Genomic DNA, 27,355 nt, shown 5'->3' with positions numbered 1-27,355 from the left:
AATCAATAACTTTGACTAAATAAAATACAGTGACAAAATGTTGATTAAAATCAATCTGGCCATACATTTCAAGCCAGTTTTCAGTACTTTTCAGTTCCTAGTAAGTACTGAGGTTCAATACCTAGTTCTAACAGTGAGTATAAACTCTCAATGCATGCAAATTTGTCACATGAAGAGGTGGCTGACAGCTGAAACAGTGAATGAATGAAGCTGTGGAAACTTGAGGTAAAGTGGCAGAGAACAGCTGCATGCTGCTGGGGCTCACAGATACAGTGCAGCACGGTAGCACCATGACTGATGTCTGTGGTCTCTGCACCACTTGACACCAGATTATTGCTCTGCGGTTTAATACAGCCACATGCCATAAAGCAGAAGTCACACTGCATGCAGGGATGAAGCAGGGGGGGAAGCTCAGCCCAGAGTCTCCTCTATTCTCCCTTCTCGTCTCTCATCTCTTCCCAGACTCTCTGGAGTGCATGCACTGCTGAGCAGGCACACAGGCACGCAACACACACATCACAAAGAGCCTCAGGGGCTCAGGTGCTTAGAGGTGAATAGAATAATATGGTCATGCTCTGTTTTAACTCTACGTTAGCTCAAGTTTCACAACCGGAGGGGTTTTTCACACAGTCTTTTTTTCTATCCTTCCCTCCATCCGTCTGCCAGTCACTCTGTCCTGTCATCTGCCCTCCTGCAGCGAATCTGGCAGCGTACACCTGTCCCAGCCCAGGTCGCCCCCCCTGAAACTCTAACCCACTATAAAGACTGGGAGAGCTGACAGAAAGGTCAGAGGTCAGTCAACAAAGGACAGGTAACACAGACTTGCCTGAGAAACAGTAGCCAGGTAGGTAGACTTGCAGCCATTTACCAGCACCCACTTCTTCCCTGTGTCTCCTGAACCCTTTCTCTTGTAAACACACTACGCACAGTACTATCGTCAACAAAGCAAGGTTCCTGCTGGCTCCTTGGCCATGGCAACCAAACACTCTGCCCCAATTCTTTTTTGACAGTTACACAAATCCGTAAGTGGGCAAGCACGCAGGCACAGAATGTATTAGGAAAATGGGTGGAAAGCAAGCAACATACATTGTGTACGTACACACAAGTGACTGTGTAGAAAGAAGTGTTTATTTCACACAAATCAAAGTCAAACAAACTCAAGATCGTACAATGTCACTGACATTTTGGCCAGGAAGCATTTGTTGCATGTGTCTGGTTGATTCATTTCCTTTCTTCAGTGCTTTGGGAAACAAAACCTGATTTGTAACACTTGGATTCAATAACAACACTGCACTTAAAGTGGATCAAGGGTCAAATGAGGAACAAAGCAGAAACAAATCAAACATGCATCCAAATGAGTCATTTGTGAGAATTACTGGTCTCATAATTTATGAATTCAACATGAAAAAAAACTGGCAAAAGGCCTCACGGTACAAATTAATTCCTGCAGCCGCATTCATAGTCACACTCAGGCACACCATCCATAATAGGCTTGGACACATGCATACATCACCAGCGTGTGGTATTCATGAATAGCTGGCGGTTTGCTCTGTCCCCAAGATTCAACTTCATTACACCTTGATCTCCATGGTGACCTGGTTAGCTTTTCATCCTAAATTCAGTTTGCCCATATCCAGAGGGCAAAGGTCATCAGAAAGGTAAGGCCTGGCTGCAACTGACCTCAACCTCCAAGAGCTCAACTTAATCCAAATCTTCAAGCCCTCACAGCCCTGCAGGACGTTCTCTGTTAATCAGTCAGTGTACTCACAAGGTCCAAGACTGCTTGTATATTCATAGGCCTCAGTATTTATGAGTGGGTGTTAGCACTGCTGACTTTATCACTGACCTGCAGTCTCTGTAGCATACCAGACCCAAATGTATCTGCTTTAAATTCTTTTAGGTTTGTAAATTTTAAAAGACTTTTAGACCTTTAGTTGTAACAGTAAGAATACATGTATTATAGCCATTTACCCTCCATAAATTGCAATGGGTTATTTTTACACTTTGCTTTTTGTACAGATCAATCAAACAAATTAATGTTAATTAGTGTTTTTGCTACCTTTGCACAGAGCCAGGTGTTTCTAGCTGTTTCCCCCTATTTCCTGTCTTTACGCTAATCTAAAAAATCTAAAGGCTGCTAGCTCCAGCTTCATATTAAGCATACAGGCAGAGAGAGGTATCAATCTTCCTCTCTAACTCATCCAAGAAAGCAAAAAAGTGTATTTTCCAAAACAGTTCGGTACACTTCCAGCTTGTTCTTCTTTGAACCTGAGCAACAATGCACCTCCTTGCATATTTCATCAACATAATCCAGTCTTTTTGGCTCCCATTCTCCCTGAAAGTCATCTCTCTCATGGATCAGCAAATACAATTAAGGTTAGCCTTTTCAAAAGAGATATCAAGTGACAGAGTTCCTGTCTAAACTGTGAGTGAGGGGCTTAAGCTGCCCTAGCCTGGCCATGGGCGAGGAATTATAGTCCTTACAGGTCACAGTGACTCCGGGCTACTGGCTCCATACAAACCTAATCGGCTATTGTTGTTACTGACACTCTCTTAACTTTTTCATGAGATGGTACGCATCATGGGTACAAAAAACACTTTGCTCTCATCTCATCAGCAAGCACAAGGAAAATATGTATCCCTTTCAGGTCAGAGAGTTACAAAAAGCAGAGAACAGTTTTATGAGCTGTGGTTGGATCTAATCCAGCCACATGGTCCTGTCTGCCTGTGTTGACTGAGCCTCTGATTACAGTAAGAAGCTAATTGGTTTCTTTGAAGCAGAGGTTTAAGTGATCGTCTTTCTTTATATCATACCTCACCTAGCCACAGTGTCCAGCCACAATAAGCACAGTCTACAATTATTGAATCCAGACTGTCTGCTGTTCACTATTGAAGTTATTCTTTACTGTAGGTTTTAATTATGTAAATTAAGTAGGTGAATTCCCTTGATTAGATCAAGTCTGGAGGTTGTCAGTGTCTGTACTGCTTCTGCCTTTCCTTTTAGCAAAGGACATTTTTTCTAAGGGTTTTTCTAATCATCTTCTCTCTGAATAATGTAAAATGTGCCAAGGAAGCTGAAACTTTAGGGTGGTAGCTCAAGGACATAATTTCAGCAAAGTTAATTTGATGTTGAGCCCTTCAACACAATGTCATAAAATATTTATAATTAGGAAAGCACTGCAAATGTTGAGTATAAAGGGCTATATACATGCAGTTTAAATAGTACCAAGAAGTTGTCCAACACAACTATAGAAACTGTGCTCAGTTGAAATGAAGCAGGCACTTAGAGTCAGGAAGCATGAAAAATATTTAATTGCTGCCAGTGAATGTGGACGCATAAAGAAATAATTTGTCATCGTAAGTTTTCTATTGCTGGCTGAGAGTTTTCTGTGCAAAAATTGTGTCGTTGCCATGGTTCACCTAAATCTCGAGGCCTTTGCTTCCCTACATTTCTTGCAGGATATAGTGTAAGCAGCTTCCTTTAGACCCAAACAGGAAAACACAAAAGCTGTCTGGGAGGCTTCGGTGTGTGTGAACACTGAACTTTCCCTCTAGTAGGCTTCATGTATAAAAACACATTCATTCTACCCAAACACTCTTCCTTGAATTTTTATCTACTCACTACTACTACTGTATTCAAACAATAAGTCTACAGGCAGGGTGAGGGGGAGAGGGATGTCTGGGGACCAACCGACTTCCTTTTCACAAAAAAAAAAAACGGGAGACGGCAGGCGGATGGGGAGGGAGGGGAAGTGCGACCTCGGGTAAACAGTCTCTGCTCTCGTTTTTTCCCATGACAACCGCAGACACAACACTGGCCTGGACCCTAGCAGGTAGCTTGATCCCAGACACACCAGCAGGCCACCTGAGTCGCCCCCATTGACCTTATTCCGTCCATGGAGGAAGCAATTTGGAAGCAATCATCCGCAACCACGTCCATTCTATGACGCCCAACAGGTGGGCAGCTCAAACTCACAAAGACAATGAGTTTATTATCCTTCACCTGAAGCAGCCCATACCATAACCCTGGTACAATAAGAGCACCCTGCCATCACTGTTTGCCACCCCAGAATTAAGGGCCAATTTAGCCATCAACAAGTGCAAAATAGGGGGGATATGGGCTGCTCCCATCTCTTTCTACAACACAGAGCACCTGGTGAAGGCCACAAAGTACTGCTGGAGGGTCCCACACTAAAAAGGGGAGGTCAGTTCCCATGGCTGATAATGGTTAAGGGTATGCTTAATGTGTTTACGGGGTGGATTTTACCTGATACCTGAACATAGATCTGATAGGCTCAGAACAAAGATTAGACCACACATGCAGATGTCTCAAACAAGGAGCCCAGGTGCTTCAGAAATGCCCCCTTGTCCCTTGTCTACCTGTTCCCGTATTACCATCGGGTGCTGTGGGATTTGGGGTGAACCCTGAAGAGCTGTAATCCAATCTGACTTTGGGACTCTCTCTCTAAAATGGGACAACAAAGGAGAACCGACCCGAGGGGGCAAACCCAGCCCGCCACAACAACAGCAGTCTCAGGGCCTATATTTAACAGCGGTGGGAATTGTGGGAGCAGCCATACAGGAACACTTTCAATGCACAGCGAAGGTCGACTGGGACTTTAACTTCCTCCTCAGTCTCCAACATGAGCGGCTCGCTCATTTCAACTCTCTCGACCCCCCACACCCAACAGCAAAATAAAGAGATAAGCATTGTTTAGCTAAACAATGGGCCACTTTCAAAGTCTCAAAAGCTTCCATTTTCATGTCCAAGGCCAGCATTTGAAGTCAAGCTTGCAATAAACAACTTCACAAGTGGATGGTGAGAGCTTTCTTGGTACAATTATGAACCATCAAGAGGATCAGATTTCATTGTCCATAGATATCTGTGTTAAGAGCAGGTGCAGGTGTGCAAGAAGAGCCAAAAGTTATAAGTAGTGCTACAGAAATGGTACAGCAGCTCTGACTGAAAGGCTGGTGCCAAAGCTGAGTACAGTCACCGTAACTAGCTCACATGTAGGCTTTTTGACCATAGTTTGACTCCTTTTAACAAGATATGCTGTAGAACATCAATGCCATTTTAAACAAAATGCTTTGAATTTAAAGATGAGAAAGGAAAGAGTGTGAAAAGGTTTTTAAACCAACCTTCAATGAATTTTGGTCTGCCAGTGCAAGGGCTTGCTTCTTCAGCTCTGTGACTTTCCTTTGACATTGCTGGCAAAAGCCTCCCTTCTCCGACTCTGAGATGGAAACCGACCCGGCGCCCTCAGGAGGAGGCCGGCTGCTGCACCGCGCGTCCTCCGCGGAGGGAAGTCTTTTCCTGGGGGTTACCGGAGACTCTCCGCTCGGACATCCCTCCACCTTCAGTATGAGGAAAAAGTTTGGTTAAACTTCAATCGTAAGAATGACAACAGGTCACACATCCAGTGCGTGCAAGTGTGAGAGTGCAACTGTTTGTTTGCACCTTGACGACCCGTTTGAATACAGAGCACCTGTCCAAGTGCGCACCAGAGAGATGCAAGTTGTGCGGCGTTTGCGTTTAGGTGGTAATGACACAAATCTTAATTATACTTGTGTAATGAGACACTTACAGTGAACATGCGGTTGTTAGGGTCACTTCCATCAGGAGCTGCATTGCACCCAAGTAAACTCATTCTCCCAGATCAAGGTTTACACGTTCAGGAGAACGTCTTCGTGAAACACCAAACTCAGAGGTTTTGCCGCTGAAAAACGCAGGGCAGAGCCATAGGCTAGACTGAAGACCTGGCTGAGGGTTACCAGTCATCTGTCAGATTGTACTGGACCAGTAGCCGCTGATCAAAGGCAAGTAGTGAGTGTGAGCCATAAGTTTACAGCGGAGGAGTTTTGGTACATCAGGGCGCTCAGCGGTGCTCAGGAGGCGGTGTTACTCCTGGAATGGGAGGGCTGAAGAAAAGTTTTCCTGCGCAGGGTGGGGGGAGTAAATGAAGGATCAGGGTGGTTATTATGCCACAGCCCACCTTGAACTATCTGTGATATATTAGTCTATGAATTTAACCGCATAAAATCATAAAATATACTTCCCCCCTCATTTCTTCTTGCGTTAGGTTTGTGAAAATCATCTTATTCCACACTGCCTGACACTTACTGTATGCTTTCCAGCTCTTTGTTCAAGATATATAATGCTTAAACCCCAGACTCAACGTTTTATGGGTTCATTATTAAAAGACTCAACACGGTAGACGTTTTACGGATCATGTTATACACATTTCTCAATAACTGCGCCTGAAATGTTAGGTATATTTGGAAACTCTGGGATCTCCATTTGGATTTAAAGTTAAGTTGAGTTTATAGGAGAAGTTCGAGAGGTTAGGCAGCTCACCTCTTGGTGATATTAACCACCAGCAGCTAACTCATTTTTAGAAAATGATAAATGTATGTACCCTCCAATAAGACCATGAGACTGACAGGTAAAAGGTGCATAAGTTTACGCCTCCTGTATATCAGATGATTGAGTGTGGATCAATTGGGTCATCAGGGCAACCCTTTAGAGAACAATGGGTCAGTACACATCATTCCTATCATAAGGTTTCTGTTTCAGCTGTGGCCGCTCAGTTTCAGGGAACACCAGCAACTGTTGCCTCCCCTTCCAGGCGCAGGACGACCTCTGTGTGCTGTTGGTGTCTGGCGCCATCCTCTGGCAAAAATACAGAGCAGCATCTCCCAAACAGGAAGGGTGGGGGTACTGAGATTAAATATTTAATTGGTAAACTTTGAATATTTCATGTGGGTGATGTAAGGGACGGTGGCCACATGCGCTGGTGCTCTCAGAACCCGAGACGGTTTCTCTTTTTCCTGCCCTCAAAAGACCTTCTTAGGAAAACCCACAGTCTCGTGGCTGGTTGTAAAACTTGTGCCAAATTATAGCCGGTGTAGCGCGGTAGACTGAAAAGTATAACCGGTTAAATTTTCATTTAAAGCCGTTTTCAAGTTGGACTGCGACCATGTTTAAGGCTGCAAAAGGATGGTCTGAATATTTATGTCAAGAAACGGAAAACTAAGGTAATGAATGGTCATTATAAATCATCAATGAGTTAAAGTTATCAACCACATTTAGTGTTGATTAAGAGCGGATTTTATTTTAATTATCCAATTTCTGACAAACCTTTAGGAGCTATTTGCGCCATTGGCAATAGAATAAAAGTTGATCTCTGGCAAAGACACTTTTATTTTTAACGCAATTTTGCAAAAGTGAGACAAACTGATGATGAGTGGGATCCAAGGATGAAGAGATGTAGAGAGGGGATTGAGGATGCTGTGAGGTGCTGTTCAAGGTCCTGAATACCGGACAAGAGCAGTCACATCAGTTGTCTGTCTCATCTCTATTTCCCATTTAATTTATCACACATAATATAGAAACATCAGGTAATCTTCTTAAATGTAAACTATCAGTGTTTCATCCCTTCAGGATACTCTTACCTTTGCTTTTCTCTTCAGCAGGTGACTTGTAAACCCAAATATGATGTCGGAGTCAACGAAGATTGTCCCCAGGTCTATGACGCTGGGGTTGGGCTTCCCGGCTCCGGGAGACCCCGATGAGTTTGGCAAAGCCATGTGGGCTGCGAGTGTAGCCTAGACAATATTCCACTCCTCGGGAAACCTATTTTATTTGTATATCCATCTAATTCATTTCTCTCGTACCCTCCAAAAAGATCCACCAGGTTTTTTAATCCGGACATCCAGTGACTCACAGTGAGCGCTCACACGTGTGCGTAAAACCACCTCTCAGATTTCCAGTAGTCCGAAAAGACAATAAAGCAATACAATCCATCAGGCGTGCAAGAAAAAAAGGTTTACATCCAGTAAAATACTTTTTCAAGCCACCCTGAAGATGCTCATGTCAGATCTTTGAGCGCTGCGGGTCTGAGAGGGAAGGAGCACCTTGTGCGTCTGCTGCTCTCTGTTCTCCAGCCTCTCTCTCTCTCTCTCTCTCTCTCTCTCTCTCTCTCTCTCTCTCTCTCACTCCCCTTCTCCCACTCTCTCATTCACTCACTCAGCCATCCTCTCTCTCTTTCTCCCCCTCAGCCCCCTGTCAGACGGTGATGACCTGCTCTCCCACCTGATTTGCTGGTGCGTCGTTGTCAGCCCCCCCCTCACAAGAAGATGTAAAGCACATTGACAATCTTGGTCATATCCCCTAACGACAAATCCCCTGTAATATTCCTATAATATTAATGTGGGGACTTACAGTGTGTCAGTGGCACGCAGTAATGACCTCATTATAGCTTACTTTATGGTATTTCTTTCTCCTATATGATCATCTTTTATGTACTGTACACTGTAGAATAAGGGATATCAAATATCCAATAGGAGACATTGGATTTCTTATTTACTTACTATGATAATCAATTACAGGCAGTGATTTTTAAAATAAATAATCAACTTACACTGAATGCAACTATTGTGTGAGCTTCTATAAGCAGCTTGATGATTTAAGGTGTGTGTAGCTATATGCTAAATAATGTATCTCATGTCTAAAAATCTTACAATCGATATTCAATGAATAGCCTTCACCATTTCTAACAGGCTGAGGCCAGTTATCCCACAGATTGAACGGTGGAGCCATCATGTCGATGTAATTAGGCTGACTGTGCAGTATTTGAAACAATGTGAATATTGCTTTTATTTTATTTTATTTTTTAAATGGTAACACTCCACAACAGAAGTCACAGAGCAGTTTTAATGTTATGAATTTGAAGCAGTTTCTCCTGAAGCTCACCAGCAGAGCCACAGACTGTGGTGGTGGTGGTGGTGATGTCATCCACAGACGGTGAGCAGTGGGACGGTGTGACAGCACCCGTGGTGATTTCACTGAAATATGGACATATTTGCTGATTCACAGCTGGAAACCGCATTCAAATAAGGTTCATTTCAATCGTGACAGCACAAACAAAAGCTGTATGAATCAGTGTTTAGTTCAGTGCTTTGGGAATTTAAAGGGATAGTCCTGTCATTTAGTGTGGCTGTAATGTTGTAGGAGGCTCAAGAAACAGATTATCTTTAATGAAATCTAAACAACAGAGGGTGAGACATCCTGCCCAGTGTCGGCCAAGCTTAAAAAACACTGTATCCTACATTTCCCATAATGCAACGTGCAATATGGTTAATATTTCAGACTTTATTAGTAATTATGACTGGGAAGCTAATCTTGAAGTGTACAATCAGTGGAGGGCTGCTTTAACTGAACAAATACACTGAAATCGCTAAAGGGAAATTATATTCAGGGTGGATTTTTCCTTTAATAATTTGACACTTCTGACTCAAAAAGTTTGATTTAAACTGCATAACTAAATAAATGAATGAAACAAATAAATTCATGTGTGCAGTAGGAGAGTAATATTTCGGATCTGATCAGTGTTTATAAACTTCAAAGTTGCAGGGGTCAGAGAGAAAAGTTTTTTGGGGGGGGAGCTTTTACAAGTTTTTATTTTTCAGTAGATCAGAGATGATTAAAACCAAAGATTTAGACTTTCGTGCAACAGTGATGCTACAGCTGGGGGGGGGGGAACAATAAATATTCTAGGGATGAATAAATTATTTTGGATCCCCACACAAACACCTGGCAAACCACGCGACTCATCACCCCACATGGATATACGCACGCACGCACAGACACACGCACACACTTTTTGCGCGTGGAGTTGGGGGGCGGGGCAGGGCCTTGTCAGCAACCCGATAATTACAATCCATAGTAAAGATGATTTACCATGTCCGTCACCCAGCTCTCCCCTCTGGAGGAGGTCTGGGTTGGGTGTCCCCTGGACGCTGATGAAATTCCGAGGAGGGGGGGGCTGTCCCCTGGGACTGCGTGTGCCGCTACATCTGCTGCCGCCCTTGCGCACGCACAGGGAAATCGCTCTGAGCATCTCATTAAAGCCTCTCCTATGTCTTATCCCCTCTCCTGCGAGACCTCTGCAGCCTCTCCCGGTGCACGGACAAGGCTTTGTGAGAAACGTTTAGCAAATATTGATAGTTTCTTGGCGCATGGAGGAGATCAAAGGAGGAAGAAGGAGAAGGGGGTTTGTCTAAAAGGAGAGGGGGGAATAATCGGTGCACAGTGCTTTCATGAATCATTTATGCAGTATAAAGTAGCCTATACCTTGAGGGAAAAGGCGTTCGGGTTTTCTTTCCTAGAGTTGTGTCAGATTTTTTAGTCTTTAGGTCAGATTTTCCCATCAAACTAGTGTGTGTGTTTAGAATTTAATGAAGGTATTTATAGTCTAACTGAGTCTGATGAGTGGTTTAATCAGTGTAACAGGGAAAAATAAAGGCAGAAATACTTCAAACGTCTAATTATTTAACTACACTGACCTCTTAAAAAAACACAAATCTTCTCTGGTTTGTTAGGTTGTATGGAAATTGACAGCAGATGCAATGATTTGGCGATATTTACCGTACAGCAGCAAGTTTCAGTACTTTGGACAGCGACCATCCCTCCCTGCAGACTCACTGTCCATCATCCCACACGGACTCAACAGAGACAAATTATTCTTTATTGACTTATTTTAATCAGTACTTCTGAATATTGGCAACAGTAAAGTAGCAAAAAAAAAAAAAAAAAAAAAGACAGGGTATTACTGCAACAGCAGAGCTGTTAAAAATCTGTATGTGTGCCAGCAGAATGAAATTACTGAAGCCTGATGATTTTTTACAGCCCCCTGCAGTTCCTGGACTGCAGTTGGCTTTGCAACACAAGGGGGCACAATGGGAGTAGAAGACAGAGACATTAAGGAAACAAAAAAAAGGAGAGAAAATCACACAACTGAATTCAAATCATTCTGAAAGTCCTGCCTTGAAAGATGTTTGATGTTTGATGTTTTTTAAAGATCCATTCAAAGGTAGTATTTTCCCCAAGCTGACAGCATTTGTCTGACTGGTCAAGTGGTCCTAAACATTTCACAATTTTCTCAAAGAACTGTTGAACTGTTGAGAACCACTTAATCAGAGAGACCACACACTTCTTCATGGCAAAGTCCGTCCTTCAAACTGTTGATTCCACTAGTGAAAGAGAAGAAGCAAAACAGCAGCTAGAATTAGTCTACTGAAACGATCTGTGGGCAGTGAACGCACCACCGCAGCAGATTCCAGACCCTTACACTTTACAGGACAAATCTACAAAAACAAGCCGAAGGCCTCAGAAAAAAACTACAGGCTGTGTGTCAAGAGTGCTTACCCAGAGGAGGTGAGAGCTGTCCTTGTGCAGTGGTGTCTCCTTGGTGTCATCCCAGCCCAGACTGACTGACTGCAGAGCTGAGAGCTCTTTATATACTGTTTTGGGGCTAGGTTCATACAAGTCTTTCATTCAAGGAGGAATGAGGCCCATGCTGGTCTAACCGGATGAGCTGGGTTCCACCAGCAAGGAGCACGATGGGGCAGCCGCCCTCAAGACAGAGATAGCAAATACCAGCCTCTGCAGGCTGAGATGTTACATGGACATGTGGAATTTTATGTCAACTTTGTGTTCTACCATGTCTAATTTCTAATAAATGTATCTCACACTCAGTAAGAGCTCACACATTAATGTGTTAGACAGGCTCCACGTTTGGGTTTCATTGTTGTCTCTTCTACAGGCCTGCCGCAGTCACTATCCAATTATTATTCTGAACACATGAAATGAACTCCACCAAATGGTTAGACGTCCGTTAATTCATAAGGAAAATGTTGACCATGTCAAATCGGAAATTGCTCAGGAACATCTAGGAGCGGCACACGCACGGTTTCATGTGAGTTTCAGGGTTTGGTGCAACACAGTAGAAACCACAGGACACTGCTTTAAAATATAAGGTTTATTTCTGTTACTTTTTATTCACCACAGAAGAAACAGACCACCGTTACATCCCTTTCACACACGCTCTTCTCTTTACACTTTTTTCAAATACAAAACTGAGACAAGAATGGCATTGGAAACAGCAGGACAAATTTTAAGTAATTTAGAATTTTCTTGCACTTTAGAAGTGTAATCACAGTAATCACAGTGGATTCCCTTACAGATGATAACATTAAAGTGTAAAAGACAACTGACCTACATTTAAAAATTAAATTATATCAAACAAGAGTAGCAATGTTTAACACCATTTACTTGTTGCACAACAAAGATGAATAAAGTGAAACAAGTCATTTGCTTGCAAAAGGATATAAGAAAACGATCAAAATACATCAGAGAACACAGAAACTGACTTTATCTGACTCACACAATAGTCTGAATTCCCCCTTTACATTACAAAAGGGAGATATGCAACTCTTCTAGCTTGACAATCAGCAAGTGAAACAGGCTGGATGAGCCTGAAAGGTAACTGGGTTTTTGTAGCACCTGTTTGAGCAGAAGGAAATGAAACCTTTTGCTTCAGGGGGGGCTGAGGTGTACTTGGACCGGAAAAGTACTACAATTGGATCCCAGATGATAAAAACACAATCTTATTTTCACTACTTTGCACAATATTTTCCAGCATATCTCTGTAAAAATAGCATAAAAATAAAATGTGTAAATGTGCCTGTTTCAGATATCGTGAATACATTTCTATAGCAAGAGCCAACATTACTTTATAAAGTAACGTCACAATATTCAGAGTTCTTTGACACTATATTATATATATATATATATATATATATTTTAAAACATCAAGATTTAACCACTACCCTTCACTTCTGAGGAGGTTTGAGCAGTCTTTATGTTAAAACAGCTCAGGTACACCCTTAAATCCCTGATTAGACATTAGAATAACAGTCTATGGTTCATACTTAGTAGTCAATTAATTTGTTTGAAACATTCAGGATGATGTTTCCTTGTGCATACATTGCAGTGTAACAGTCATACATATATATATATATATATATATATATATATATAGTGTATATAGTATATTATATGTATACATACATATAGTGTTGCCCTTTTTGGGCACTGTGTGCTACACAAGGATGTGCTATTAGGGAAATACTGTAGTCAGTGATGACTTTAAATGTCATGCTAATATAAGACTGTGAAAGTCAACGGGACAGGTGGACGGTGTGTTGAAGATGGCCTGTAGAGGACGGCTTGGGAGGAAGTGGACACAGACAAAGGACTATTCCTGTTGGTTGAGGCAGCGTCAGCTCAACGTCCTGCTGGAGAGGCAGTGAACTCGATGCCTCTGCCGTTCTGCCGCAGAGACAAAAAGAGACAGGATTAACATGGAGCACTGGGGAGGTGAGAGGTGTTTCAGCGCTATTGACTACTAGTGTGCACACACAAACACACATACACACATACACACACACACACACACACACACACACACGTCAGCCTAGCGTAAAGCAGGCTGCACAGGTTTAGTGTTCACAGGCATTTGTGGGCAGGCACTAAAGGTGATCAGATTTTATCTGCAAGGTGATGAAAGCTCTGAGGTATGCTTAGCTTAAATTCAAAAGGCAATGGTTGCTTCTCAGAGCTAGGACAGCTACTAAAAATTACTTTATTTTTCAGTTCATCTGTTGATTGTTTTTCTGATTTATAGACTAAAAGGTTAATAAATTAAACATGATAAAATAGTGAATACCAGTCACAATTACCCAGAAACTGATTTACAATGCTATTTAATCCTCACATTTTAGAAGCTGGAGCCAGTAAATGTTGGACATTTTACCATTTATATTGTAATTACAATTATATATATTTTCAGTCAGTCAGCTAATTAATCACTTTAACTCAAAACACCTTTTTTTTTATTTTACAAATGTACGTATCAACAATAATACCAGTTTTCTCTTACTCTCCTTTGTTCCATCTTTTGAAATCTTTGCTGTGTCTCAAATGTTTGTTATTTAAAATATATTTAAAAACAAGACGGTCCTTGATTTAAAGTCTAACTGAGCCCTTTGTATGCATGGGCTTTCCTCTGGGCACCAGGTGAATTGGCAGCTCATAAATGCCAGACTGCCTCAAAGTGTTTGTTGTATATATGGGTGTTTTAGTTCTCTAGACGTATAGACTGTGACCTATCCAGGGGTGCAACCTGCTGCTTGCGCACTGCATTCTGGGACAGACAAACCACAACCCTGAGCCAGAGATAAAATGGAGGGATGGACTGATAGGCACAAGGAGATGTACGCAAAGATGAAGGAGAGCTAAAGCAGCCACGCTAAGGGAGGGGGGTGGAATCTCATGCTCAATATGAGGGAAGTGCAAATACATTTAATTTACCTCATCATCATCATCATCATACTCATTAAATCCATCAAATACTGTCTGAAATTAAACAAGACAAACATGCAATTGAGAGGCAATTATTGACAGAAAATTACACCAATGCAAATTAAGTTAAAGCTGTGGGTGTTTGGCATGAAAGAAATAGAGATATAAAACAGCTAAAATGAAAAATAGTGGTTACCTTGGATCTGTTGCTCATGAGTTGGACTAAAAAGGCCACCACTTCCTTTTGGCCAACAGCCTGGGCCTGTGACATTTAAAAGCATGAATAATAAGAATGAATGAGTGGTTTTACTTTATGAAGTAAAAAGTGTTAATAATTAATTAAAGTGGAATACGTGTCCCTAGAACCCACCACTTGAATTGCTGTCTGTCCGTCATAGCCTGTTTCATTCAGATCAGCTCCGGCAAGGCTCCAGATTTTCAGGCCCTCCAGGTCACCACTGGCAGCCAGGCTGACAAACAGGATTTGACGGAGTTATTATGGCAAAGGCCCCCCATTCCCCAAAATATCAAACAGACACTGGGTGAAGGATAAGTTGTGTAAAGAGACTTGTCCGAAACTGGGCCAACACATTGGGGGGGGGGGGAATCAATAATGTCAGGCTTATGACTCACACATGTTTTCCTTTTACCTCAACAGCCCACAAGCTATTCTTATCGTACCTGACAAAAGGCGTGTTTCTGAAACTGCAAATTGGAACTGTCTTGACAAAACCTGTCGAGTGTGTCGAGCAGATAACCAACAGGGGCCGGCCAGTGTATCATATACTTGCCGACGTGAAGAATAGATCCAAAGCTATGCTGCAAGGGGGCATTCCTTCAGTTTGTGTAACAGTGGGACAACTGGTTGTACCTGTGTCAGCTATGTAGGATGGGTCACTGCGGATGGCTGAGACATTTGGGACTATATATGTGTGCAGTTGTCTGAAGATGTGCTTTTTGTGTTTCTCACCTGCACAGTTCTGTTCCTGCTTCCTCCAACTTGTCCCTGGAGAAGTGGGCTCCAGTCTTTCTCAGCAGCTTCACAACCTCCTTGTGCCTGAGTTAGAGGACATGCAGTAGAGTTATATATTCGTTACTGTACATGTAATATGTCATTAGCGTATCACTCAGTTAGAACCAGCAGATACTGAAATACCACCTGATAAATCCTGTTAAGAAATCCTTTTTAATAATAAAAATAAATAAATAAATAAATAAATAAAATAAATAAATAAATGAATAAAAATAATAGTTTTCAAACAATAATTTGGAGTTCATTGACAGTCAGTGTGGCAGTGATTTTGGTGTGGCATGTAAGAACACGCTCCTTGTCCCCGCAATGAACCACCCACGCAGGAGTTACCTGCAGTGACATTTGTAGACAGGAAATGAACAATCAAACAAAAGGCCTGAAATTGTACACCACTGAGCAGCTTTAGAGTTTATAAAGAAGAGCTGAGCTTTCTATGTAATAAGTGACGCAAAAGTTCAATTTGATGCTTAATTGTTTGTTTAATTGTCGTAGAGCTACAGCCAAAGAAACTATTAAAAGAAGACTTCCTGTAGAGAGTTAAGAACCCAGTATCTCTCATCTGTGAAACTGGGAGCAGGTTGGTAGGACTGGTTCAGAGGACACTCCCTATATTTGTTGTTTAACCCTTTTTTATCTGCCACTCCTTATATGGGCATCAGGCTGTTGTGCGCTGTGAAACGTTAGTGGCATTCAAGGTGCGTCAGACATCCGGACAGCAACTCAAAACTAAAGTTCTATTACTGTAATTTCATTAAATACATTTAGTAAGAGCAAAGCAAGCCAAGGTGTGCGGCATAGACAGGTGTTAGCGTTTCAATGCGTCCCTCTACCATCACAAAAGGAGACAAGTCCATACTTGCAGTGCCAACCGTTAAAATAGGACAACAGCCATTTGGCACAGCTCCGATACATACAACGTTTTCACCCTGAGGCTCAACATAGCACTAAAACATTAAGCGTGGCTTTTCCCTGAAAGACATTTAGAGCAATGTCAATGAATGACGAAAAATTAAAAAACAGCTTTGGTAAAAATAAACACCGTCTAAACTGTCAGATGACAATTAGCCTAATTAGTTTATAATTATTGCCTGGCCTCTAAACTCCATTACGAGTTGCTCCCCTGGTTTCAACCCCCCTCTGACAGCCTTCGCTCCCTTCCTGTCATTTAAGCAGAGCCAGATTCCCTACCTTGCAGCAGCTCATTTAATGAAGTCCCCTCTATTGCAGCTATTAACAACATATTTTCAGGAACCACTCAATAGTTGCTAATGGCCAAAATGGGAATTTTAAGTGTTGTTTTTGCAACTTCATAAATGAAATTATTACTTTAACAGACAGATGAAAACAAAACTCACAAGCCCTTATTGTTTAAAATGAGGCGAGTCTTACCTGAAGCGTACAGCGTTGCATAGGGGTGTGTCCCCATAGCGATCTTTAGCATACACTGTAGCTCCATGATTCAGTAGGTACTCCACCAGTTCGAGGTGGCCCTCACAGGCGGCAATATGCAGGGGTGTACGTCCATCATAGTCACCCAGAAACAAGTTACCGCCCTGTGACAAGGAAAGGAAAACATATACATTTTTGTGTACTTCATCTGGAAATTAAAGCATATGTCTGGGTATATTCATATTTTTCTTATTGTCAACAAATCTGAAATAAAATGACAGAGACCAAAGCCAACAATGAACTGAGTATTATGTGTGAGGCCAATGTCTGATATAGCTTTTTCTTCTGTGCCATACAGCTCCATTATTGTCCAGAAAACACAACAAGAAACACAGCTACACTGGTGACATGTTTCTTCATTACAATGAACCTGGGCACTGCAGTTTACAATACCACATACGCCGCTGTGCTGCCTTAAATACTCACCAGTACACCAAATCAGCACCAAAAAATGTTTTTCTCCTTGTTTGGAAGGCTACAGTGGCCAGCTGTTACCCAGCAAATTACTAAGCCTTTTAAAAAGAATATGTTTGTGTTTGTGTCTTCAGTAGAAACACAAGGGAACGGGTTCATAGGCAGCGGGCACAGGGGGGAAGACAGACTAACACATTGTTGGTTTTTGTTTTTTTTCCAGGGGATCTGTTGACAAATATAACAAATATATCAAGATCACTAGCCTGAATAAACTTAAACTAACCCAACTTTTAATAAACAGTGCAATTTCTGTAACCTTTATTACTGTTCAGCAGCACTGGTAGAACAAGGTTAAGAACCAAATAAATGAGGAGTGGGGGGGTAAATTAAAATTAAACTGAAAACAAATCCATCACAAGCAGGGAAAATGTATTGCACTACCTCTGAGCTACATGTGATTGTCAAGCTTTTGTCTAAGTGTAAGGATACAAAGATACTACATAAAGGATATTAAGGTAAATAAAGATAATACTTTAGATTTGTCCTTAGCAACTGTAGGGTTATCTAAGCAGAGACTGAACACCAGTCAAGCCACATACAAACATGTGCATGTGACCGCGAGGCAACTCAAGGCCTGCCTTACCAGTCTGTCCTCATGTTTTGGGCTGTGCGTCTGTGTGTTACCTAGGCCTCTCTTATACAGGAAGAGTGACCCTGAATAAATGTTGTCCAACCATTTGAGTTACAGGTTCACTTGAGTGCATTGACCCCACAGAACACACTTGATCAAGAGAAGCCAAATACTGCTCTGGTGGAATAAAGGTTTAGCACTAAGCTGTGTTTAGTCACAGCCACAGAAGGTTGATGTATCTGATTTTGACGATAATACACAAAGACCGACAGCGCATAAGGGCATTTCCCAGTACAACACCCTGAAACAAGCCATCCTAGGGTGTGTGTATGAAATGGTTATTACATCCATGACTAACATTCAAAAACAGGTAATGAGTATTACTTTGTATACATGTGGTAGAGACTGCAGGGTTGCTTACCATTTCCTTTATGGCTTCTAACGCCTCTTTGTCTCCGATCTTAGCAGCAGCACATGCTAGTGGAGGGGTCAGGGCATCACGGATGGCTTCCAGCTCCTTTATACACCATAAACTTTAATCAGAACTCGTCTGAATGTGTTTAATGTATTTTTTTTATTAATGAACTTCACCTATTAAACAAGTTTTCTTTTAACACTGCATGCATGAATCTAATCATACAGAAATGTGCTTTGTTGTCAGATAAGACCAAATGAAAAGAACTAGTTTGTTTGGTGAAGAGATAGGCAGACACACTGTTTAGGTCTGTGTATAAGTGGTGTCCTCACCTCCTTACAGCTGATGCTCAGAGACTTGGCGATAACCTGGATGAAACGGCTGTCGCTCAGACACAGCTTGGCACCTGCCAAGTCAGCACTCATCTCACCTCGCAGGTTCTGAGCCATCATCTGGACAGTGTCACACACAGAGACACACACACAAACACAAACACACACCTGGGCTTTACTTTTGTGTTTAGGATTTTCATTATTATTATTAATATCCAGTTACTCTAAAAACTCTCTACAGGAAATAAAGTGGTAAAAGGGACGTATGTGGAGACCAACCTTTTTCTTGGCAGCTAGATCGAGATCTTTCTTGGCCAAAACGTAGGACAGCTTTGACAGGGCCGCCTCTGGAGTCATATCTCCACCAGCTATCAGCCCTGCATCCATCAACACCTGAGAAGTCATAGGAATATGTGATTTGATCGATCAGTTCTATAGTCTAAAAAAGTGGGTCAGGATTGACTAGTGGGTGATGTGACGCACCTTGCCAGTAGCGTAAGATGCAGACACAGTCCCCCTCAGACACTGGGTGCAGTTGATGATGATGACACCAGAGTCAGTGGCCTTCTTCAGCTCCTCCAACAGGTCAAGACGGTTATCGGGGGCATTTCCACTGCCGTAGGTCTCCAGGACCACACCTTCCATGGGCGGCTGCAGGAAAGCCCTCACCTGGACACAGATATACCAACGATTCACATTAGAAACTCTAACGCTGCTCAACTGTGTAGAATCAAATTGAGGAATTAGTATTCCATGTTATTTTTCCCGCAGCATCTTTCACTCCATTGCATGAGACCATCCAATCTCCTAAAAGCCCATCTGGTGCCGTCTATGCAACCAGTATCTCAGTCACTGGTTGGCTGGCACCAGGAGGCCCTATACCACATCATTAGCCATGGCATATGACTGGAATGGCAGATGACTGAAATGGCAGGAAGGAGAGCAATTAATCTGAAGGTGTTAGCAAGCATAAAGTCACTTGGCAAGACCAAGGCAGTAACCATAAAACGTGAGAAGAAGGTGACATTAAAAGTGCCAGGTTCAGTCAGTATTTTTTGATGTGATAAGCAGTTTTGACAGGAAATGTTTGAAGCAGATTACCAATGAAGCTCTTATACAGCTGAGGCGGTAGGCACACGAGGGCCTGGTGCCTAATCAAAACGGTGCCTCATAAAGGCAGTTAAAGGCTTTAAGGAAGTCTTGATAGCCGAGCTGGGCAGTGGGAGCAGATTGAGACAGTAAAGCCAGTCTCCCAGCAGCCTCTGCAGGGGGAGGTGCAGCTAAATGTTACAGTATCTACGCCAATCCTCCCTCTTTACAGGGTGATTGGTCATGGCCCATAACTCCTTCTCATCTTTCTCTGGGCTGAGCTTTGATGGCAGTTTACATGACCGGGAAGGTAACAGAAGACGGGTAATAGCACAATTAAATTAAAGTTAACTATATTTTATTGCAGTTAGACAAAACAACAGTTTTGAGCAGTCAGTAACCTTTGAAGAACATATCTTTAATTACATTTTAATAGACTGAGGAGGAAAACATTCTTGGCTTAAAGAGCAGGAGGTTGGTTGTCTGATGAAATATAATTTGGTGCGGGTGAGATTATGTAATTACCCATTAATAATCCTTGTGAGATAGTAATTTTAAGATTATGCAAATAATAATAATATTTAAAGCAGATAATGAAATGCAATGGGATTCCTTGTGACTGGAGTTGAACTGTGAGCAACAATGAACAGTCTGGACATATCAGTCAAGTCTATTCACTATTCTGTTGTGTGTGACATCAACCAAAGATGAAGGAAAACAAGTAATCTCTTGTCATTAGGTTTTAGGTGACAGTGACATTGCAGTGACAGAATAAACCTCTCTGTTCCAGTTGTGAGGCTGCGCAACTTACAGTAGCAGAAGTGATTCCTGGGAACAGCCTGAGCAGGCCCACGTTCCTGTTCAGCTCGGTGCTGACTTGAAACTTTGCTGTGGTGTTTGCCCTCCACACTGTATCCCAGTTAACTAAAGGAAAAGGTTGGAAAAAAAAAACAAATTTAAAAAAAAAAACACATCTTCTGGATATCTGAAGAAAAGTGACAGACACATTACACCGCTGGTTTACTTGTAATATCCACTTCAGCAGTGGCCAGAGGAGCCAAGTTAGGAGAGGAGAATGCATTGAAACTCCCAGCATCCACCTTGGTCACACGATTCCCTCTGTAGAGTTTGTTGTAGAAATACAGACACACCTGAATAGAGGCAAAAGGTATATTTAATGCCCAACAGATGACAAAATCTCTTTAACACCGCAGATGTTTTTTGTACACTATCAATGGAGTTGGACACGAATGTTCCTGCACTTCGGTCTAATGTCTACGTACAGACACATTTAATACTTATCAGTGTTCTTCCTGTTATTGTAATTGTTGTTCAGTATTGCGTAATGCTTTAGTTAGAAAGCCTTCTCATCAGACGAGTCGTTTAGGAGAGCTCTGTTGCCTGCCAACAGTGTTGTCACCTGTCTTTACAGACAACAAGCATTAACAAATATAGGGGATAATAATATTATAGGACTATTTTTATCAGTTAATTCATAATTAATTAATTAATCAATACATTAAATCTTGAAAGCTCATGAAAGAAAGCCACTACTGGTGATCATTACAGCCTCATATTCACTCTGTTTCTCTCTCACATTCCAGCAATTCCTGACTTTTGTTCTTTGAGACAGCCAAATTACATTTCTCAAATAATATAATCACATGTTGGTGAGTAGCATGTACTGTATTTCCCATCTCTATTTCCTCACCTCAGGAATCACAAATTGGCCAGCAATCAGCAGCGCCCCCAGCAGGTTGTCTCTGCCATCATTCCTCATCTCATAGATAGGAACCTGAAGACAGAACGTGCCTTATCTTATGAGGGAGGTAAATACTTAGAATGCTGCAGAAATATTGTTTGCTGTTGTTTGAAGACAGCAGCTCTTACCTGTGAGCCGGTGAGAATGATTGGTTTGCCCAAATGTTCACACATGAAAGACAGGGCAGAGGCTGTGTAAGCCATAGTGTCTGTGCCATGAAGGATCACAAATCCATCATAGTTTTCGTAGTTTTTCTGGAGTCAGACAAAAAAAAAAAAAAAAAGTTCAGTTTCTACGATATTACGCTGTATTTTATGAGCAACATGAATATTATAGGATTAAGTGATGCCTCACTTTTAAAATAATAAATTATGTTTATTTAGAAATGGAGGCAGCAAATACCTCAATGTCCTTTCCAATTCTACCCCAGTCATCTGTAGTCATATTGGAGGAGTCAAGCAAAGGCTTGTACTCTAAGATAGTGTAGATTATCCTCTTATTGTCTTTACTCAGCCTAGAAGACAGAGAAGTTTATTTAGTTTCTAGCATTATATACATACATTTAATTATCATATATACAAAAACCAAAACAGGGCAGCCAAATGTGAATATCAGTCTTTGTTAGTGCAGACGTTCACTCCAAAACACATAAAGGACACATGGTTAAAGAAATGATTATTATCTTTACTGTGACAAATGATTGTCTTCATTGTGCTCATTTAACAAATTAGGGTTAAGTTCTGGTTACATTTGAGAAGTGAGTTTAGAGAAGGGTAGGGGAATGCTAAAAACCAAGCTGACTTTATAAGCGAGACAAAAGTCTATTTAGCAAGGCCTTCTGTCTCAGCAGCATGGTGCCAAAACCTGTTTCAGACCCACACAGAGAGAGAATTCTAAAGTGTAAAAGGGAGGGGCATGGTAGGCAAGCTAACGAGAGCAGCACTGTGCCATTTTTCTTTTCCGCTGTCAAGCCCTAATGTTCTGTTGAACTTTACCACTGTGTATTGGAAATAAAGGCAAAGCTGAGGGACATAAGGTGGCTGATTTGATATACTGTATCTTTAGGGTTTTTTGGTGAGTCATTCCAGGTTAGAGCAAAGGGTTTCTTTTTCATGCCAATGACAAGGCAGGGAGCCTTGCATGTAAACATATTTATGTGGTCTCAAAGTGGAGTTTAACTCGGGCACCCCACGGCCCCACCTGCGACACTCTGTATAAAGCAGTGTGACGGGCTAAACAGCCATGGAAAGATTTTCTTTTTAATCTCCCTTTTAAAGAAACAACCTGGGGCACCCCCCACATTACCATAGGGCAGCCTTATAACATGGAGATAGGAGCTGAATGGAACAGCAGGGGGACGACCGAGCAAGCCCCAGTCCACCCAACCAGGGGTCCTACACACACTCTTCTAATTAGCCTTAAGTCCACACACGGCCCTCGAACATATGTTGTTGATAATCTTCAAGCCAAAGTGCCACAAGAAAACACTATTCAAATCACCAATTATTTATCTATCTTGGCAGCGTACCCTTAGGTGTAGCAAAGCAACACATTAGCATACCCGTGTTAAGTTGCCTCATAGCTTAAGAATAATGAATGTATGTGTATATGTCTGTGACTGGGGACTCAAGAAGTGGAAGAAGACAGTTGGAGGTGGGGTGCAAATGGCCTTGCGGTGCTGCCTCTCAACATCACATATGAATAAAGCTTTTCAATAAATCAATAAACTAATTCCCTCCTTCAACAGAGGCTGGGCTACAATCAACAGTATGCTCATTAGACTTGCTTATTAGCACACTTCAGCTGATATTAACAGTACCCCAACTCAAGGATGAGCAAATATGAAGCAGTAAATCATGCAGAACACCTACAAAGATATTACTGAATTTAATAAGAACATGCTCACATATTCAGTTAGCAAAGGTTTAATATTAGTCCAAATGAAGTGATCATTTAAGACATTTATCAAGCAGCAAATGAACAAACAGGGAGCTCTTGTGTACAGGCTGATGGTGTGGGAATGCTGAGGTGTAAGACATTAAAACTGAACAGCTCAAAATCATTTTTGTAAGCCTAACAAACACACCTCAAACTGCTCACATACAATCAAGGTTTTCACAAAATAGTCTACCACCGCCTGATGCATGGATACCTTATGTTTATCATACATCCCACTCCACCCTGCCGCCCAGCCCACATTCACAGTGGCAGTCGGGAAGGGGGGGTATGGAAATTAGTGACTACGGGTACGTTTCTGGAAGAGGCCTCCCCACTATTACTGCAAATTGGGACCCTACCGAGACAGCTGATCAGCTGGGAGGCCTGTCACAAGCTACACTCACACTGCTCCATAGCACATGTTCCAGACATCAAGACAATATGGATCAAACGTGCAAAAGAGTAGGTTAGCCTCGCTTTTCCCAGCAGGCCAACAAGCGGCTTTTCACAAACTAAATCTACAAGACACATTAGGGTTATCTCCTCTGGGCTACTCCTCAGATTGAACCAGCTAGCTTGTTTGTAACAGTGGTGACATTAGCAAGTGCAGAGAGACACAAAAATACTTCAAGCAATACACATGCGCTCCTATATCCTTCCTGGTATTTTCTCCTACTGCCAAAGTCAGCATGCATATCCTGTCAGGCAAGCACGCCCTAACATTTGGTCTAAAGTACAGCAGAGACATCAAACCAAGCACAGTGGAGGCACACACAATGCTACAGCACACACAATGCTACAGCACCCGTGAAATAGACGGTCAGAGTGGGGCGTTGGCTTCCTGTTAGAGCAACAAAAGGAATTTAGAGTCATTAAAAACATTACTAGGAGGAGAGCGAGTTGTTTCCATTTAGTCTCTGCTTTTTCTGATATGAAATATCATATCTTGTACTGTGTGAAGACCATTAATGACAACTGTACTGATGTACAGTAGACAATGCTTATAATGGTGCAGTGTTAATCAATTCTAACATTATTTAGCCTGTACAACTAACGTTGAAACATTAATTTAAACAACACAAAAACACAACAGCTATTACACATAGTTTACAAGATGTCAGAACAACAATCCTTACACTCAGTAGACAACATGAATGAATGTGAAGAGTAGGGTTACGCAATAAAAAGACCCCACCAGATGCCACATCAAGCAGATGTTTTTGTGAATCATATCACTCGTATACATTTTTTTTTACCATATCGTGTAACCCTAATGAAGAGCAGAACGTAGACTGACATTGGATGTTTTTGTGAATAAAGTTAGCTATGTGCTGACTGAGTAGAAGGAATTATGGGTGCACTTACGGGAGGACCAGGGTGTTCTCAGAGCCATAGTAGTCATACAGGCGAGTCTGCTGGGCATACAGCTCATCATGGACGACAGGCAATTTGCGCATTTGCTTCACAAAAGCATTTGCTTTTGGGGCAAGCACTGTGGGTTACAGGAATAGGGGAAATAGTGGTTATTATTAGTGGGTATTATTTCATAGCATGCCCTCAGTGGGATTACTGTTAATCAGTAGCAGTAGTAGTAGGAGAATAGTGCAGGGGATTTACAATCACCACAACACCACACATCAGTCTCATACTGAACCCTAGTGGTAAATGTAAGAAATAGCATTGTTGCAGGGGCTGAAAAAGTTGTGATTCTTACATACACTGTTTGTTTTTAAGCCACTGAACTTCAACTTCTCAAATCTATAACCAAAAGTAAAGAACAGTGTATACAGTAGACACAGCACCACTGCTGCTGTAGAGGAGCTGTGGTTCTTGGCACTCTGAATCAATGCCAGCAGAAATTCTTCATGTCAATTTAAATGAGAGACGACACGTGGCGTCTGACAGCCACATGACTGTAAGCCCTGAAGACGTTAAGAAAGTTCCATTTAGATTTCAAGACAGAAACATAGGTAGACTTTGCTAAGAGGAACAATAAAGGGGGGTCTAGGCCATGCAATAATAACTTTGAAGCACACAAAGTAAACAAATGAAAAGATCCAAAGTAGGCTCAACTCATGTTTCAGGAACTGCGACATAGCCTCTGTTTGGTCATGTAGTTTCCAACGATAAGCAGCTGTCAAGATATTTAACTAATGGCTCAATGACTGACTGACTATATGGCTAAAAATGGATGATCGCAGTGTGTTGGCTGATACACATCCACATTTAACCATACTTGATGAAAGGGTGATTCAGCTCCAGGGCAGATTCTCTATAATAAGTCTACAATAACAATAAAGTTTTAGTACAAAATACTACAGTAAAGTAAATGAGTTACAAATAAGTAAATAAGAGAGTGTATTTGAAACACAGAGTGAAACACTGATGGGTGGCCTAGCCTCCTGTTTTGGTGTGCATTTTTAATTTCTCCCAGCTATTTGGGATTAGTAGGACCCAATAAACATAAAAACCAAGCATTATCTTTGAACAATTAGTAGTTTTCACACACACACACACACACACACACACACACACACACACACACACACACACACACAAAAAAAGTCCTCATACTTTATTTATTATAAAGCTTTGTCCCCATATAAGGATGCAGGAGGCTAGGAGAAGTGGAGTGGCAGCTGGTGGGACCTTTGAATGTTATTTTGTCTCACTACCTGCTCCAGATGTTGCCCAATACCTCAAGTCAACATGTAGTTATTCATTGAGAGAATCTTTGATGTTGCCCCAACTACATCGTGGGGGGGGCAGATTATACAGTAGTGCCTTTAGCATTGTCACCCTCAGAGATTTACCAACTTCACTTTATTTTAATGTGGCCAAATGTGGTGGTTCTGTTCATCACTGAAACACTGGGCCATTTTACATTTTAATTCAGCAGTTGGGGCCGTTTGCTCCCAACGTAGTTTCATTTAGCTTGCTAACGGTTGTAAGCTAGCTTTCGGCTGTGTAGTTAAGCTGTTTGCGGCACTATTTTAAGACGCACCTGTCGGCTGTTTACACCCAGGTCTTAACGGTACTCCGGTTCTCATACTCACAGTAACACGAGAACAACATGCTAACCACAAGCTAACGTTACCTGCTGTGATGGCAAACTGCCCCCGGGGTACAGGACAGAGACACAACAGCACAGTGAGTTCAGTTAGCTAGAGCAAGCTACCGTTATCGTGAAGTGTCATCCCGATAGTTCCTCCGGTGTTGATGACCAGGACACGCGCCTCTGCGGAAGGTGAAGTCACCGGGTCAACGCACTCAATCGAATTGCAGCTCGACAACCTTTTCATTCGGGGCGGATTAATACTTCGCGAAAAATCCTCTATCGTCTCCATTGATGTCCGAGACAAAGCCCGATAAAGTGGTGTTAGGTTGGACTCCGCCATGATGACTTGTGAAGTGATGAAGTGAGCCGGGTGCTGGCCCTTTAAAAGCGCTTGTTGCAACGGGTCAAAACACGGTGGTCTTCACGTGCTGCGGGGAGCCTGAAGCACGGTACCGTTTCTCCGGTCTTATATACAGAAAAGCAGCTTCCATCGAAACCATGTGATGCAGTAAAGTGAGGGCGGAGCCATTGTTTTTATAAATTAGTGTAGCGGTACATCCACGGCGCAGCCTACAGTACCTCACTTTCACTCTTGAACACCTCTCTAGTTAAACGCCCTTGAAACGCTGATGGACAGTATCCGATCTGACGTCACTGCGGTGGGTGTGGCCTAAAGGGCAACAAACTTGACGGACAGTGTCCAGTAGGCCTTTTTGGGACCAGTGTGACAATAAAAGTGCAAAATAGATTTTAAAGAATTGGTTTTCAGTAATAATATGAATGATATTTACTACATGAAAATATTGTAGATTAGCATGCAACAGCTTCAGGGGGAACTGTGTTGGAAAAGTCTTCAAATCCACAAGTAAAGTATTGTAACTCACAGTGCAAATTAATACATTTACATTTGACAAATCAAATCAACTAGACAACAAATAGTGTATTTTGTCCATATAAAGACTATGCTCCATAATGTATGCATATGTTTAGTGTTTTTTTATTATTATTATATGTTAATGTGTATAACA

General features: G+C 41.9%; 2 protein-coding genes and 1 long non-coding RNA gene across 8 annotated transcripts in view; all 3 read right to left on the bottom strand.

Moving 5' to 3' along the window:
* Positions 1–7,908, bottom strand: part of kif26ab (kinesin family member 26Ab) — a 67,403-nt gene extending 59,495 nt beyond the window's left edge. Inside the window, exons 1-2 of one of the 2 annotated variants that reach the window (XM_051393050.1) lie at positions 7,456–7,908; positions 5,143–5,358 (exon numbers count right to left, since the gene is read on the bottom strand). In XM_051393050.1, coding sequence (XP_051249010.1) covers positions 5,143–5,358; positions 7,456–7,590 — 351 coding nt within the window. In that variant the 5' untranslated portion in view covers positions 7,591–7,908. Of the gene's footprint in view, positions 1–5,142; positions 5,359–5,588; positions 5,905–7,455 lie in introns of those variants that run through there. The other variant, XM_051393058.1, reaches the window with a different exon arrangement.
* A 2,607-nt stretch (positions 7,909–10,515) lies between these two features.
* Positions 10,516–11,291, bottom strand: LOC127361408 (uncharacterized). The gene is made up of 2 exons (XR_007884282.1): positions 11,210–11,291; positions 10,516–11,034 (listed from the first exon to the last, which is right to left on the bottom strand). It is a non-coding gene; the product is annotated as an uncharacterized LOC127361408 (long non-coding RNA).
* Positions 11,292–11,807: 516 nt separating this feature from the next.
* aspg (asparaginase homolog (S. cerevisiae)) lies at positions 11,808–26,957 on the bottom strand. Of its 5 annotated transcripts, none has more exons than XM_051393995.1 (18): positions 26,448–26,956; positions 24,635–24,761; positions 24,075–24,110; positions 21,734–21,845; positions 21,460–21,585; positions 21,281–21,364; positions 20,594–20,720; positions 20,381–20,493; positions 18,964–19,149; positions 18,760–18,873; positions 18,481–18,600; positions 18,155–18,250; positions 16,629–16,792; positions 15,177–15,263; positions 14,577–14,676; positions 14,403–14,468; positions 14,216–14,260; positions 11,808–13,174 (listed from the first exon to the last, which is right to left on the bottom strand). In XM_051393995.1, the coding sequence occupies exons 1-18, from the start codon at positions 26,665–26,667 to the stop codon at positions 13,130–13,132; spliced, it is 1,968 nt and encodes a 655-aa protein (XP_051249955.1). In that variant the 5' UTR covers positions 26,668–26,956; the 3' UTR covers positions 11,808–13,129. The 5 variants fall into 5 exon arrangements, 4 of the variants coding, with proteins under 4 accessions (XP_051249955.1, XP_051249963.1, XP_051249962.1 ...); XM_051394003.1 differs by having other exon boundaries at positions 26,367–26,448; XM_051394002.1 differs by lacking the exon at positions 14,216–14,260.
* Positions 26,958–27,355: the final 398 nt, after the last annotated feature.

The sequence above is a fragment of the Dicentrarchus labrax genome, unplaced genomic scaffold (assembly GCF_905237075.1).
Source record: "Dicentrarchus labrax unplaced genomic scaffold, dlabrax2021, whole genome shotgun sequence".
Lineage (NCBI taxonomy): Eukaryota > Metazoa > Chordata > Actinopteri > Moronidae > Dicentrarchus > Dicentrarchus labrax.
The sequence above is the reverse complement of the archived record's forward strand: the minus strand, read 5'-3'. Positions and strand labels throughout refer to the sequence as shown.

Coding starts and splice junctions, on each gene's coding strand:
- aspg (XM_051393995.1), bottom strand. CDS start 26,667: ATGGCGGAGTCCAACCTAACACCACTTTATCGGGCTTTGTCTCGGACA. Junction 21,365..21,459: donor TCATTCTCACCGGCTCACAG/GTAAGAGCTGCT, acceptor TTCTGTCTTCAG/GTTCCTATCTATGAGATGAG. Junction 18,874..18,963: donor CATCTTACGCTACTGGCAAG/GTGCGTCACATC, acceptor ATGACTTCTCAG/GTGTTGATGGATGCAGGGCT.